The sequence below is a fragment of the Nomia melanderi genome, chromosome 14 (assembly GCF_051020985.1).
Source record: "Nomia melanderi isolate GNS246 chromosome 14, iyNomMela1, whole genome shotgun sequence".
Lineage (NCBI taxonomy): Eukaryota > Metazoa > Arthropoda > Insecta > Hymenoptera > Halictidae > Nomia > Nomia melanderi.
The window spans coordinates 4,349,397-4,366,690 of record NC_135012.1 but is presented as its reverse complement, the minus strand read 5'-3'; the positions used below and the strand labels follow the sequence as shown (position 1 = coordinate 4,366,690).

General features: G+C 39.2%; 1 protein-coding gene across 10 annotated transcripts in view; it reads right to left on the bottom strand.

The window, feature by feature from the left end:
* The window catches only part of wake (ankyrin repeat and fibronectin type III domain containing protein wide awake), a 212,862-nt gene that overhangs the window by 75,666 nt on the left and 119,902 nt on the right, over positions 1-17,294 (bottom strand). For 8 of the 10 annotated variants that reach the window (XM_076373965.1, XM_076373962.1, XM_076373969.1 and 5 more), the window contains one exon: positions 14,406-14,659. In XM_076373965.1, the coding sequence (XP_076230080.1) occupies positions 14,406-14,659 (254 nt within the window). Of the gene's footprint in view, positions 1-4,252; positions 6,645-14,405; positions 14,660-17,294 lie in introns of those variants that run through there. The other 2 variants (XM_076373968.1, XM_031976801.2) reach the window with 2 other exon arrangements.

Sequence of the window (17,294 nt, the reverse complement as noted above, 5' to 3'; positions counted from 1 at the left end):
CTTTCAAAATTTGGGCCCTATAAACGAAAACAATAACATTTTAATCATTCCTTTTATTCTCATAAGTAACTGAGAGTCACATCGTGGTATGATTCGTTAACAAGTTAAGTGCCACATGTGGTGCACGTTAATTTTTGTAGCAAAATATTTTTAAGGGACACATGATTAAGAATAGCTGTATACGTTACAAAGCACCGAAAACATCAAGAAACGATATCAAAATATATAAAATTTTAAAAAACTTGAATATAATTTAATATTTTACTTAAAAAATCAATACAGTTCATAAGCAAAATATGGCATTCAACGTGTTAAAGAAACACGTGGTACGATTAGGATTAATCGCGTAGACATAGTTCCGTTTGAAATGAAGCAGGAAATGTTGTGTCTTTATTACGGTTTTCAGAACATCTTATTTTAGGCGACAGGTAGCGGCACAGGCAAAGAAATATATGGAAATCGTCGCTAAATCTTCGCAGGATTATCCCCTTGCACTCGAAAGCTTTTCACTTGAAATATTCAACACTTTGTAATTAGATGTAGAGAAGATTCTTTAAGATGAATTTTTCAAGAAAGCACACAAGAATTAGGGAACAAAACTATTTTCTTCGAATATTTCACGTACTGACACAGTGTACAAAGGTCAGTGGTAAATACCAAGGTTTATAATTTCGCTGTATCAACACTTTGCACTAGAGAGTCACTTTGCACTCTCAGTCACCACCTGATTTGACGAAGTAAAATTATAAAATTTGATAAGATGGGGCGGGGTAAGTGTATAAACGGGCTCTTATTAATACATTTATTCTGATTAATACATTCGTTCAAAAATATCATTTTTCAACATTTAACATTGTACCATTACTATTAATATATTTTAGATCTTTTTATATTACGACTTTATTTTACTAGTTCCTTTGCATTTATTTACTTATTTTATTTGTTTGCTTTACTCCAAAACGAAACAACATATTTGAATGGGGTGAAAAGTATTTTATAACAAACATTTCAATAGTTATACTCTTGCCTCGTAGCATATGATATAAGGCTTCAAATCGGTTTTAATGATCAGTTATGCACATGCCCCATTTTCGGGGAAAGTGCACAGTTGTTGAATTTTGTACAATTTTCTTAAAAAATTAAAATATACAAATGAAACTCGCGTTTTTGTCAGTGTTAATTAAAGCGTGTTAACTCAAGTATTCGTTGATTTCAACGGCGCAGCTACCAAACAGTAGAATTTATTTCGTTTTCTCGCGGAAACTCGTAGAATGGATTTACCGAAGTTTCGAATCGTTTGTGATTCAGTCCGCGTATAATTAATCGTATCGTATAAATATATATTATATAATTATATAATATAATTAATCGTGTATAATTAATCGATGCGTGAAATACCGAGACAAAAAAGCTTATTTCTCAATGTACTTGTGATTTCTCTTTGAGTTAATTTCAAAAAATATCATCATCTAGTTAGAAAATGTTAAGCATTTCCAACGAAATACTTCCGAGTGCAAAGGGTTAAATCATTTGGTGACAGAGAGTCGCGTCTCGAGTGTAAAGGGTTAATTGGACGCGTGATTCTGGAGCAGCGATTACGAAAGCAGAGAAAAGGTAATGGCACGCGGAGATTCACCTTTAATCTGGGTTTGAACCGTGATCACCGCCGAGAGCGACACGTCCGCTTTAATCTCGAGTGTATTTTTTCCCCTGGAAGAGGGGGGAACCTAATTCGCGAACGATTTTTGCGTCTCCCGCTCACGATGAATCGATAGTCGTCTTCGTCGAGAAGGAACACCGGTTGACACGTTCCGCGAGCACGCTCTCGGGTGTATTCCGAAAGCGATCGAGCGTATAATAAAATGTTGACGTGTTGTGAAGAAAATGCGAGCGACACGTATGAGAGTTACGGGGAAAACTGAGTCACTCGGAAATTATACGAGTGACGCGGTATGGAATGTGTTAATCCATCGTCCTACGTGGACGAGAGACGACATTGAATTTTATTTCCATACGTGTTTCACTAATTTCCAATGTAGTTTTTCATGTTGAAATTATATCGAGTAGAAGAGTATTTCATTAATTTCTGCTTTAATTATTCTTAATATCAAGATTGTATCATATACGTGTAGATAAATGGTTTAATTTTTACTATAACTATTTGACCCACTTCTACTGCAATTTTTCATATCGAAATTAGATCATACAGGTAGCTAAATATTCCACTAATTTCTGCTCTAGTTATTTCCAATATCAAATTTATATTACACCAGCCAAACATTCCATCAATTTCTACTCTAGTTATTCCCAATACCAAAACTGCATCACATACACTTTCAACTTTACATCCCCGAAATATAACAAATATAATTACCAATATACCACATCAAACCACAATTAAATAAAACAACGTTAACGCCAGTTTCAAACCGAAAAACCAAGGAGTTGATTCACGAAAACATCCACCAAATACGATTAGAAATTCTCGCGATCTTTTCTAAATCCTCGCGCAACTCGCGAGGATTCGCGAGACCGATTCAATTAGCATCGCCGGCCGCGATATCGGGATTAGTATTCGATCGTCAGTTCCACTTTCACTCCGATGCCCGTCGATACCTGCCGCGTGCGCCGCCCACTACAACACGGCTCGGATCGCTCCGTGGATCGTTTTCCTCGATCCACTTCGTTCACGGCGGATTTCTCTTATCTCCGGGTGAATCGGGATTACGAAACTGCAATTTGCATTCGCGGCGGTGCGCGTGCACACGCAACCAGGCCACGTAATAAATAATATTCGTCGACTTTATGTGCGCTCTTCGAAACTGAAATTTCCATGCGTGTCCGTATATCCCGATCGTTCGACGGATTAGAATGATTTATTACAGAAACGATGACGGAGGCTCCTACAAGTGAGCCGGTCAAACAACCGACGACTTCATTAAAATCGCTCCGAGCGAGTTTCGTCTCGATAACGATTGATCGAGCGCCTGGTTAACAGATGTAAATTAAATTTCACATGTGTCTCGCTAGGGAGTATCAATGACTGAACGCACACGACTATCGATGCAGTCAGCATTGTAATTACTATTGTTCCTAGACAACGACTGACATTTGTCTGTTCATTATCTTGTCGCTAATAGGCTTGTCAACCATTTAATAAATATCAACCATTTAATTTATTCTTATCTTTGTCTATATCATCCTACAAAGTCTAACTCTATATTTCTAATTTTATTGGACGTGTCAAGATCTACAGTCTACTAACAGTATGGAAGTAACAATACAACAATTCAAAAATCTCAATCCACGAAAGTCCAATAATATAAAACACGTTACTTAACCCCTTGTCTTGTAATATGGCGGACTCTCGAAAATTCGACACAAAATTTCACAATCACAAACATTACATGACTTTCGAATTCAAATGAACCATTACTGTTCTACAATAATTATACTTAGAATCTTCTCTTTTCTCAAGAAATTTCTCACAGAGTTGTGTCTCTAAGCGAGAGCAAGTCACAGGGCAACCAGTTAACCAGTTAACTGTGTTTGACGAGTATACACGTCATCGTAAAGCTTGACATGATACTAACTCTTTCAGCGATGAATTCTTTATTTTTTCACGTAAACGTGTAATTCTTCTTTGTTTCGCTTTAGTTTTTCATTAACTCTTTGCACTCCAAAGGTGCCTCTCAGTCACCACTCGATTGGTGCATCAAAATTGTAAAATTTCGTATTTAACATTAAGTCTTGAGTAATCTGTCGATACGTGAAATGTGGAGAAATAAAATACCATTGTTTCCCTTATTTTGTGAATAGATTTCTCGTTAATATAGTTCCTGCGTACCAACGCATAACACCCTGCCAAAGACGAGTATACTCGTTCTTGGCAGCGCATGGGTTAATGTCAACAGACTTTCCTACTCTCTCAATTTTTCTTCTTCCCTTCTTACTTTCAAAAATAATACCACGCGATTTCTGGCCTACTTTTCTGTATAATCTATCTATCTCTTTGTAGTTTATTTTTCTGTGTACCAAAGGGTTGAAGCACGTATGCTAAATAAATAAATAAATTCCACGATATTCTTGTACTGATAAGGGTAAAACCGATAAAATCTAAATGAAACTGTCCCCGTCGTCGGCGGCTCTCGGAGACCAGCTAAAAAACGCGCCGGAAAGTGTAGAAAGAACAATAGACACGCACCTGTCGCGCGGCGCGCGGGAGGAGAGCAAAAATTGAGCAAGGACCTACCCTACAAATGCATCCAGGCCCGAGTCCCGAGGAGCGTTCCCATGAAGAGCGAAAGCCGGTCGCTCTCGCAGGCTTTCCACCTTCACCGTGGAAGGTGGCCACGTGAAAATGTTCTTCCTGAAAACTCCGGCGGCCGGCAGCAAACGCGGCGCAGGAGGCGCGTCGTTGCACCAAATGCAGAAACCGGTTTGCCGCGGCAAGGTCCTCCACCTTTGCGCCGCGTGTGTGTCCCTCAGACCTCCGCTCCGCTCATTTTCGTCGCGTCTCCTCCCTCTGGCCGGTCCCGGTATCCGTCCGATCGGAATTCTTTTTTCTTCGGGCGCATCCCTGCCGCAGGATTTCCGCGGGACCGCGAAAAATGACTATCAACTGTTCACCGTATACTCTCAACCGTCAACAAATCGGTGTTGGAACGTCGGGATACAGTTGAGCCTCGAGCAACCTTGAGCATTCAGTCTGTGGAAGTAGCAAACGATTTTCAATGTCTTCCTTGCGATTTTATCATTTGTTCGATGTTTCAAGTTGCAAGGTCTATCGTTTTGATAGAGGAATGTTTAGATGCTTGTCTTGGGGATGTTGCTTTGATGTTTTGTGTCTTCGAAGCTTGAACTGTAGCTTTGAAAGTTACGAGGTTTGATTTGGGAGATTCGTTAGTTTAAGAGAGGAATGTTTTATCTTCGCGATGTGTAAGGTTGGTAGGTAATACTAAGTTGTCACGTGGCTTAGTGTGGTGGAAGCTTGAACCTCTTCATCTAATTTCGTCCAGCCAATAGCGAGCGCCAGGGAACATATTTGATTCACAGCAGAGGAATGATGTTCCTTTTTCTCTAGACACCTGTCTCCGGCGAGGATATATCTCCGAAGAGTTACTGTAACAGTTAGCGCATTAGAGCGTGTCCCACTGGTCCCAGTCCAGTCCTCCAGATCCTCCGGCCGATTAACTCTTCTCGCAACTTCTCGCAATTTCAAGTTTCACCTGTGGACCCTGGGGGTTAGCTTCAACCTCTGGCGAAGCGTGGAGAAAATTCTGAGTCGATGGACGATGATTCACCGCTGTGGCTTAAGAACTACCTGTTCTTTGCTCGAACTCCAGCGTCGTCTATTGATTTGTTATACATTATTATTGTATACATAACAGATCACACTCAGCGTGCATACTTTTTGAAAAATTAGGGTCTCTTCCTTGAATCTTGCTTCAAAGATCTCGAAGTTCACAGCTCTCAAGCATCATTAAAACACCAGACTTCTCCATTGAATCTTTCTCCAAGGATCTTAAAGTTCACAGATTCCAGTCATTGAAAAACCGGATTCACTTCTTCATTGAATCTTCAAAGATCTTAAAGTTCATATATTCCCATAATTGGAAAACCAGATCCATTTCTTCATTGAATTTTTCTCCAAAGATCTCAAAGTTTACAGCTCCCAATCATCATTGAAAAATTAGATTCACTTCTTCATAGAATCTTTCTCCAAGGATCTCAAAGTTCATAGATTCACATCATTGAAAAATCAGATTCACTTCCCAATTGAATCTTTCTTCAAAGATCTCAAAGTTCACGGATTCCCTTCATTGAATCTTTCTCCAAAGATCTCAAAGTTCACAGCTCCCAATCATCATTGAAAAAACAGATTCACTTCTTCATTGAATCTCCAAAGATCTCAAAGTTCACAGATTCCCATCATTGAAAAACCAGATCCACTTCTTCATTGAATCTTTCTCCAAAGTTCACAGCTCCGAATCTTAACTATCTCCCAATCAAACCTATTCTATCCCACTAGCTTTCATCGATGCAAGAACCTCGATCCCCTTCCGTCACCTCTTCTTCCACCGACACATCATCTTTCCCTGCAAACCTGCACTATCCAAGCAACACCAGCGAGCAACTGGAAACGTCAAAGGTCACCGTGTTCCAAACGACAAAGGACACCAGCTTAGCGTGCACCGAGCCCAAGATGCCAACAGGCCCGGCAATCCCTGTACTATCGTGTTTTCCAAAAGCGATCGCGTTACCAAAGGTCGATCCGGTTACCGGTAAGTCCAAGCAGCGATCGGCTCGGGGACCGGTTGATCAAGCGTTTTTCAATCGCTCGGCCGAGGCGTCCGCGTTCCCGGTGGTTTTCCCGAAGGTTCCAGCGGCAGCCGAGCTGCGTTGCCCGCGGGAGTCGGTTTTCAAGGGGATCTTCGGGCCTGGATCGCAGCGGCGAAGCGCGGAGCATCGATTCGAGCCGAGACGCGCGAACTCGGTGGCACCGGAACCTTTCACCGACTCACTGTTCCCCGTGCGAGCGCGATGGTACCGAGAACGAGGCACGATTCTTCGAGGATTGGCGACGGTTGCGTGTCGCCGAGGCGACATCGGCGAGTTCCAGGCGGCGAAACACGGCCGAGCACGCGAACAATCGCGGACTGAAAGGCTCCTTGAGCGAGCGACTCGGAGTAGCCAACCGCGTGACCGAACACGAGGACGTAAACAAAGCGTGGAAGATGATTGGCCGAGACGCTACCTGACCATTCGGCTATGTCAGATCCGACCGAGAGAAGGAACTCGCGGGCCGAGACTTTATTGCGGCGAACGCCGCGGGTTTACGACTCTTTCCGCGTCGAGTTACCTGGTCAGAGTTGCCTTCGGCGGCTGTTTGCACAGGTGGAGTCGGGGGGACGCTGGGAACCGGAGGACGTCTAGTGTTTTCGGTGTACAAAGTGACAATAGTGATATTAGAAAGACTTCTTCGAAGCTTCTAGTGACAGCTTTAAGACAGCTCGGGCTGTCGTTATCTCGCTTTGATAGCTTAAAACATGAAATTTCCCTCGAATTGGTTCAAGTAAACACGACAGATGCAAGAGAGACAGTTAACGGAGTATTCCAACAAACCGGAGCTAACGATAAACTATCGAGTTTCCCATTATTTCGTGCTGAAAGCGAGAGATCTAGGTATCGGGGAATGTTCGCGTAGTTACGACAGTGGAAAACCCGAGATTTCGGTTCATTCGTTTTGATTCGACGATGAAAACAGAGAGACAGAGAGAGAGAGAGAGAGAGAGAGAGAGAGAGAGAGAGAGAGAGAGAGAGAGAGAGAGAGAGAGAGAGAGAGAGAGAGAGAGAAGTCGCGCCGGTGGCAAAGAATCGTTTTCCGATCCGTTCGAGCGCGCGACCGCGCGTCCCACGAGCGTGGCCCGTTTAATTAAACGAAACTGGCGCTCGCTCGGTCCTGCCGCGCGCGCGGCATCGAGCCGACTGTCCGCGCTTCCGCGACGATTTACAACGATCCACGGATCGAAGAGGAAGCCAGCCGTCTCTCTTCGTTACTTTCACCTCATTGTTTACGCGGTCGGTGTCCAGCCACGTTCACGAAACGCGGCGCGGACGAGCCGCGCGATGGAATGTCACGCGCGGAATTCGCGTCGCGTCGATTCCGCTGTCCGTCACGCGAAATGAATTTTCTGCCGGCGAGATCCTGCGACTGCGACGCGAATTGGACGCGTCGGAAGGTTCGTTTCTCTCGGCGACCGTGTTTTTCCGAGGGTTTTTCCGCGTTTTTCTCCTCTTCCCGTGGCCTCCTTTATCGTCCAGCAAAATAGAGGATCGGTAACGTTGTACTAATGCTTTCGGAAACGTTCGATACGCTTCAGGGGAGTTTCCATTCGAAAAATGCGCGTGAACGGGTTAAGGCTCGTTTACAACGGCGTGATGTTTCATCGGAGCGGAGAGTTGTGAGCTTTTGTTTCGCGTTGGAAGCGTTTAGATTGAATGGCGTTTGGTAATTGATGGTATAGATTGATGGCATAGATACTGGGTTAGGTAATTAAGTGGATGATCATCGAATAGAGGGATTGGGGATAATAGTTTTGTTTCGATAGTGATTGCGGCGTTGATTGCGCAGGATTGATACGATGTGGTTATTAGAGATGAATTGGGAATTCACCGAAGAAAGATAGTTTATAGACGGCTCTCTTAGTTTCTGTAGGTGATCCGCTGTAAACGCACCTTTAGACCGACGAAGGATAAAGGGAAACGGAGGACGACGCGAAATTCACGAGGCCTCGTGCGCACCTTTCGTTCGCCGGAGCGTTGCTCCGTTCTCGCCGCGAAAGTGGGGCCAACCGGTTTCTCCGTCCACCAGACTAGCTGCTAAATAACCGTCGCGATTGGACGAGAATGATCTAGCGCCAGGATCGTAGCGATGTCGGCGGGTTTCTTGGGGGAAACGCGGAAATCTCAATAATCTTAACACTTAGCAGTCTTATGTCGAGTCGGACTCGACATTCTACTTTATTGCAACCTCTACCTGTTTTAACAATTTTCTCTATATTTATTTGTAGTATCGCAATTGTACCATTTAAAGGTAACATTTCAATGACTCCCGAGTATTCTTGAATAAATAAATAGAGCGTCATATTAAGCTGTAATTGAATGAACTAACGTCGACGTGAACCTCAACGCGAGGAATCAAGAGCACTTCGGACCGCAAAGGGTTAACACTAGAACTACCGATCATTTACTATACTTGACGTGGAATCCGTACAAAAATTGTAACAATAGATTATTTTCAGTTTTTTTGGATATCTGTTATAGAACTTAAGTGAAACTATTTATTTTCAAACTCATTTCGAGTATTCAAAACTTTTAAGGTATCAATTGTTAAAAAACGAGAAAACCGAAACCAGCCAAAATGACTGTTACGATAGTTCTAGTGTTAATCGAACGTTTCACCAACCTCTTAATAGTGAACGTAAAAATCTGAAATGTTATTAACTGGACGTACCAGTTGAACTAATTACAAAAGAATGGGGAACAAGGTGGATGATAAAGTGTTCTTAGTGATACCAGGGACAAAGGGAAAGATAAAAATTGGAAACCTGATTAACCGGACAAGGAATCAATATGAATCATTCGGTTGAACAAGACGCAAGATTTTTTAATCAACCCTTTGCACTCGAGAAGTGACTCTCAGTCACCACTTGGTTTGACACGGTAAAACTATAGAATGTGATATTTAATGTTAAACTTATGTGTAATGCCTCGGTACGTGAAACATTGGAATAAAACAGCTTTGTTCCTCAATGTACTAATGATTTCTCTTCGAATTAGTCTCAAAGAACATCTTCGAAATGTTAAATATTTCTAGTAAGAAACATCCCAGTGCAAAGGGTTAAACCTTCAAACTGGTCGCTGTATTTTCAGTGTTAAGCTTCCTTCGTTAAGTCTAAAAGTTACTCGAAACATTTCGAGAAAATATAACGATTCGACTTACAGCTGTTAATAGACTTTCCAACAACTTACGATCTAATACTAAAACACATTTGATTGAACGATATGCAAGATTTTTTAATTAAACTTTCAAACCGGTCGTTGTATTTTCAGTGTTGCTTCCCTCGTTAAATCTAAAGGTTATTCAAAACATTTCGAGAAAATATAACGATTTGTCTATCTTACAGCTGTTAATAGATTTTCCAACGACTGACGATCTAGCACTAAAACACATCATTCGATCGAACGATACGCAAGATTTTTTAATTAAACCTTCAAACCAGTCGCTGTATTTTTAGTATTGCTTCCTTCGTTAAGTCTAAAAGTTATTCAAAACATTTCAAGAAAATATAACGATTCATCTTACAGCTGTTAATAGATTTTCCAACGACTCACGATCCAACACTAAAACACCATTAACACTAAAACTACCGAGCATTTAACACGATTAATATGCAATTCCTATAAAAACTGTAACAATAGATTCTCAGTTTCTTCAGACGTACATTATAGTACTGAAATGAAACTATTTATTTTCAAAATCATTTCGAACATTCAATTGTTCGAAGATATCAATAATTGCTGAACAAAAAAATCGAAACCAGTCATTTTGACCGGTACGGTAGTTCTAGCGTTAACATTGATTGCAACTTCCCGTTGGAAGTTCCATTAAGAGATCTTCAAACATCGATTATTAATCCCCGATAAGCCGTTCGAAAGGTAACTTCCAGCAGATGAAGCGTTAATAATAAGAAAGACGAAGTTTCTCCGTAGAATAAGGAGGATTTCGAGGCGAAAAGATGCCTCGGTAAGTGATAATCGCCTCGAAGAGCTCTGGGATCCGCGTAATCGAGAACGCGGCTAATTAGAAGCTGCCCGTGAAAGTGTTCGGTCATAAGGGAGCCACGCGCGCATTGAATATTCGCGTTCATTATAATAAACGCGTCCAGCGTGACCGAGCAATCGGCTGTCTCTGAAAGAGCGATAATAGCCTGGCACTTCGGTAATTTAACTTGGAAATTCCGGCATTCCCGGCGGCCTGGAACTTCTCGCCCCCGGATTGTTCCTGGAGGATACGGCCGTCCGCGGGAAACAGATTGAACTCGGAAGCGGGCCGCAAAAGTTAATCGATACCTTTAACGACGCCAGACGCCGGCAGCCCATTAACACTGGATTCACGGGAAGTCACCTAGACGTATATTACGTCCCATAAACAGCATCTGGTAAAAGTTCGCGTCGATTCTCGCGATCCTCTGATTCCCCGAAGCAACGAGTTGCTCGACCTACTCGAATGACCTATTTATCTGGGAACAGTGCGATAAACCGTGCAATAAGTTTCTGTGAATCTAGCGTTAACACGTTGGACGCCGCACGATTTCATAGAGCAAAATACACAAAATGGAAGGAATACAATATTAAATCATTTGATTAAATTGCATTATTGCCATTGCATGTTCGTCAAACTGAATGTCACCGCAATCAGTAGCATTACTTATAATATAGAAATGTTTGCGAATAACCATCGTTTAATCGAGTAAATTATAGTAATTCGATTTGCTTGGGGGTCACCGGTGACCCCCAAGGCATTCAACGTGTTAACACAGTACGTACAAGGGTAATTTTCAGGAAACTAACGATGGCAATTTTTCAGTGAAATCAATTTATATCATTATATTGTAGTATCTAGAATTCTTAGCGTGATATTTCATCAGAAAATAATGAATATTCGTTGAGAAAAGTATTCTCGAGTGCAAATAACCCTTTGAACTCTAGACTTCAATATTGCACCAGTTATTAAATATTTTAATGAATCTTAAAGAAACTACCCTAAAATTATTCGATTTTCCGCACATCCAAATTTTGTGCTGAGGAAAATGAAAGATCGAAGAAATGTTATAGCATTTCTAATTTTCGCTAATACTATAAAAATTAGTTGCAGTTGCTGATAGATTACAAAAGAATCTGGAGTGCTAAGGGTTAATCGAGATGCTTCATAATAGTTTTTAAATTTCTAGTTCGTATGGTTGGAAACTTATTTTATTTCCAAATTCCTCCTTTTATTACTTTGGAACTTCTTGCTTTACTACCTTAGAATTCTTCGCTTTGATGCATACGGGTTTCTCGTTCGGCTACCTTCAAATCTCTCGTCTTACTAGCTTAGAATTTCTCGCTGTAGTGCATTCGAGTTTCTCATTTGGTTATCTTCGAATCTTTTACTACTTTCAAATTTCTGGTTGAATGCTTCCTACTTCTTCGTTGATGGTTAACCCTTTGCGGGCGAAGATTCTTTGAAATGTACGAAACTTTTCAGCAGATGAAGCTGAATTATATATTAAAACGTTCCATGCCACGGAAATTTCATATTTTGCTTATGAACTGTACTGATTTTTTAAATAAAATATTAAGTTATATTCAAGTTTTCTTTAAATTTTATATATTTTGATATAGTTTCTTGATGTTTTCGGTGCTTTGTGACGTATACAGCTATTCTCGAGCATGTGTCCCTTAAAAATATTTTGTTACAAAAATTAACGTGTTCCACATGTGGTAGAAATGTGGTACACGTTAATTTTGTGGTATAAATAGAATCTAACAAACAAATATTACGATTCCTTTGGATTAACACTAGGTTTACGGGCATTTATTGTACACTTGATTCTATTATTCCTAAAAGAATTAATGCTCGTTTATTTAGATTGTGGAAACTGGAGATTTGATAGTAGGTAATTGGAGTACATGTCAGTGTGATCGCATCAATCAAAATCGGCGTAAACACTTATAAAATAATATTTCTAAAATCCAATATGCGTCAATTTGACGCGTTCCGTATACCTAGTGTTAAAATGAAATATTCTTCTTCTCTCATCAATGATTATATTGCAGGTGAAACGTAAACATAAGATACTCATAGAATTTCTCTCCTTTTCAATGAATTATGTTAATATAATTAATTATATAAATTATATAAATTATTTATTATATAATTAATTATATATTAATTATATAACACCATAGAAATTAATAATCATAATAATTAATAATTAATCATTGTAACATTATATCACAGTAATTGGTTCTTGTAATATAACACCATGGAAATTAATAATTATAATAATTAATAATTATTCATTATATTTCAATGAATGACAAGAGCATCTGAGTGTATAAATAGTGTGTGCGTTGTTTGATAGGATTGATTGTTTCATTGCGAGTTGTCATGAATTAATATATTTTTCAAATAAAATTCTTTCTCCTACAATATTCCCATCATTTCATCTATCCGTGTCCCCTGAACGAGACCGGGGAAGATAACGCTTTGTATTTTTTAATAACCGCGCCTCGTCCCGTAAAAATACGGAGAACGGAGAGGGCTGTCCGTAAGAAACCCGGAAAATCGAATCATCCCCGAGTCCCTCTTCGTTACACGAAACACTAGACCCGAAGCATTAACTCCGTGGAACGAGGGGAAATTAACTTAGACGTCTCTCTTTCGCCTGGTCCCGTTTTAGCCCTGAGCGACCGCCGACCTGACAAGAGAATTTAATAACTGGAGCGCCGTTTGAAAATCTTCACGCTACTTCGACGCGAGTTTTTAAGAACATTACCTGCCTATACCTCGACACGTATAATTGTTCTTTCTGAAAGACTGTTTGCTGGACGCGACAAACTTTGAGCGCTTCCAGAGCGCGTTGATTGCTCAAAGTCGAAGTTTCCCAGGATTCTTCTGAGAATTATCTTTCACGCTGGTTTGTGTTATCGAGATTCTAAAGTGATGAAGAAACGCGGGAAAATGGAGGATCGTTGATAATGCCGAGATGTAGAGGTTAGGTGGGAGGGAGGACGTTGGATCGTCTTGAGAATAATAAAATATTGTGTTATTTAACCCTTAACCCTGTAATTGTTGTAATATTCAGAATTAACACGTTAGGTATTGTGCTAGGTCACTTCTGTTCATTTCTTTCCGCTTGTTATCTGTGTTCTGGTATTTTTTGGGGTGTCAATTTGAAATACTTCCGGGCCGGTGAGGGTTAATATTATATCGTAGTTATTAATAATTGTGACATTGTATCACATTAATTGGTACTTATAATATTATATCATAATAATTAATAATTATGATATTGCATCACAGTAATTGGTACTTGTAATAGAATATCAGAGAAATTAATAATTATAATAATTAATAATTAATGATTGTAACGTTATCACAGTAATTGGTTCGTGTAATATAATATCATAGAAATTAACAATTATAATAATTAATAATTAATGATTGTAACGTTATTACAGTAATTGGTTCTTGTAATATAATATCATAGAATTTAATAATTATAATAATCAATAATTAATCATTGTAACGTTATCACAGTAATTGCTTCCTGCAATATAATATCATATTAACCAATAATTATGATATTATATCGCAGTAATTGATACTTGCAATATTATGTCATAATAATTAATAGTTATGATATTGTATCACAGTAATTGGCACTTGTAACACTATATCATACTAATTAATAATTATAACAATCAATAATTAATCATTGTAACGTTATCATAGTAATTGTTTCTTGTAATATAACACCATAAAAATTAATAATCATAATAATTAACAATTAATAATTGTAACGTTATCACAGTAATTGCTTCCTGCAATATAATACCATATTAACTAGTAATCACGATATTAATCACAGTAATTGGTTTTTGTAATATAACATCATAGAAATTATAATAATTAATAATTAATAATTGTAACGTTATCACAGTAATTGCTTCCAGCAATATAATATATTAACTAATAATCATGATATTATATCGCAATTGATACTTGTAGCATTACATCATAATAATTAAAAATTATAATGTTCTATCATCAATGCTCTATTTTGAACACTCACCTAGCACCGCTCTATGTCCTTTCACTCGTCTGCCGATGTTCGGCGAGACCAAGCTGAGCCTGTCGCTCCTCGCGCCCAGCAAAGGGCTAGGGCTCCTCCTTGCCGCCTGCTGTTCGAATATCCCATATCCGGCGGTTGCGTTCGCGTTGTTGCTGCCGCAGACGGTTCCCACGCCGCCGCCGATCCCCCATTCCGCCACGCTGTCGATCGAGCTGCTCCGCGGCAGGCAGGAGCTGGTAGCGCTGCAGTCCCGTCTGTCAATCATCAGCAAACTGTGATTCAACATTTGAGGCTGGCACTGACGTCCAATTATGCGGGAACATTTTTGGGATCGGTGATAAGTAGCTGTCTGAATCGAAGGATCCGTCGAAGATTTTCGGCAAGGCTCGGATGGGAATCATTCGGCTAGTTGTGATGGTTTGAAGATTGATAGTGAGGATGTTGAAGGGCTTGATGGGATCGTTCAGGGATTTTTGTGTTTGATACTCTGTGCTTTTTGTACTGACGTAGTAAAGTCTTAAATACTGGAAGATATTAGAGGATTGGGAGTTGGAACTTTGCAACTTTGGGATTGAACTTTGGAAGTCGCAACGTTGCAATTGTGTAATAGAACTTCGACATTTGTCGCTTTGCAGCTTTGTGATAGAAGTTTGAAATATGCAGCTTGGTAGTTTTGCAGTGGAACTTTGAAGTGTGCAACTTTTCACCTTTGCAATTGGGGCTTTGAAACTTGCAAGTTGGCAATCTTGCAATAAAGCTTTGGAATTTGGTACTTAGCAATCTTGTAATAGAACTTTGAAATTTGCAACTTTGCAGCTTTGCAACAGAACTTTGAAATATACAGCTTGGTAATTTTTCAGTAAGACTTTTAAGTGTGCAAGTTAGCACATCTTGCAATAGAACTTTGAAGTGTGCAACTTTTCACCTTTGCAATGGGGCTTTGAAACTTGCAAGTTGGCAATCTTGCAATAAAGCTTTGGAATCTGGAACTTAGCAATCTTGTAAAACCTTGCAAATTTGCAGCTTTGCAATAGAACTTCGAAATATGCAACTTAACAATCTTTGAACAGAATTCTGAAAATTTCAAATTTGCAACATTGCAATAGAACTTCAAAATATGCAACTAATCAATCCCGCAATAGAACTTAAAAATATGCAACTAATCAATCCTGCAATAGAACTTCAAAATATGCAACTAATCAATCCTGCAATAGAACTTCAAAATAAGCAACTAATCAATCCTGCAATAGAACTCTGAAAATTCCAACTTTGCAACACTGCATCTGAATCCTCCTCAATAAGTTAATCCTTACTCCCGTCCAATATAAGCAACGGCAGATTTTCAAATACATCCTCAGCAGGTGCTCGCTACACGAAGCTGCAGGAACAATAAATTACTAAGCTCACGAGTTCTCCCACGGATTAAGAAAGTATTCGACTACAAAGCATCGAGAGACAACTCTACGTTCGCGTCGCTCGCCGCGCATGTTCAATTTACGTCCGGAACGACAAACAAAAGGAGCTAGAAATTTTAATATTCTCCTCTCGACGACGAACGGATAGAGGATTAAAAAAAAAAAGCGGACCGCTTTGAGCCGGCCAACTAGTTCTAATTAATACGGATGCCTTTCGGCTTCGTAAAGGAACAATATATAAAGATTATTTTCAATCTTGGCTCTCGCGACAGAGAAACGAACCTTTACATACGATTCGCAGCCAGATTACACGTCTCTCGTTTCGTTTCGTCCTTCGGTTGAACAGATCATTCTTCGAGGCGAATTTTTACATTACACGATCCTTGCTTCTCATTTCAGGAATTAACCCTCTATAGGCCGAATTTTGTTTCGTGATTATAACAAAATTTATGCAATATGAAATTAATAAATATCAACATATGAACACAAATTAACACTGTATTCAATAGTTTCAACAATTTTATTGAAACGAATATATTTTGTAACTTTGAAATTACAATGACGTTGAACGTAAACGCCTGTGTGTACAAAAGTTTAAGTTGGTTAATTATTTAATGTCGTTTGTCATTTTGCAATAAAAGATTAAATACGTCAATTTATCTCGGTTTATTGATGTGTGACTTCAAAGTCACACGAGCCTATAGAGGGTTAACCTTCTCCATCCCCTTTCCCAATATTGGTCAACCGTTAAATGAATCTTAACCACGGAAAAACTCAATAAATCAAAATTCTTCACTCGAAAAACAATTAATTCCCTCATTAACGATCCACGCGATGCATAGGACAATTAAATAACAAATTTCAACTAACATACAAATAATAAACTCTTAACCCTTTGCACTCGAGAGATGACTCAGTCACCTGTATACTCGTCGAGCACAGTTAACTGGTTAAACTTCAAATGACTGACATTTCTTCTTTGCTTCCATATAGAAATCGTCCACGTTTTTTATTTATAATAATCTTGTAATACAAGTTGAAGCTTTAAGCTAATCTCCCATGAAATTTTATCGACAACATTTTTAATCTTGCTTAACCCCTTGCTCTAGGATTTCTTAAACTATTTTCTTATTGATAATTTATTGGAGATAAGAGAATAAACCTGAGCATGCTCTATGCCAACGTTTATTTGAAAGTAATCATTGATAACAAAGGAATATATAGTTTGAATTCAGGTAAATCAAATAATATTTTCAACTAATATTTTATATTAGATTAGGTACAACAAAACTATCAAGTTGAATATTTAATATTTCAAATGGAACTTTGCACTGCTACGTGAAATATCGAAATGAAACTTCTTCGCTGCTTAATTTATGTTTGAATTATCGTTAAATTAGTTTCAAACTATCGCCTATATCTCGTCAGAAAATATTGAATATTTCCATTGAAAAGCTTTCGAGTTGGGTTAATA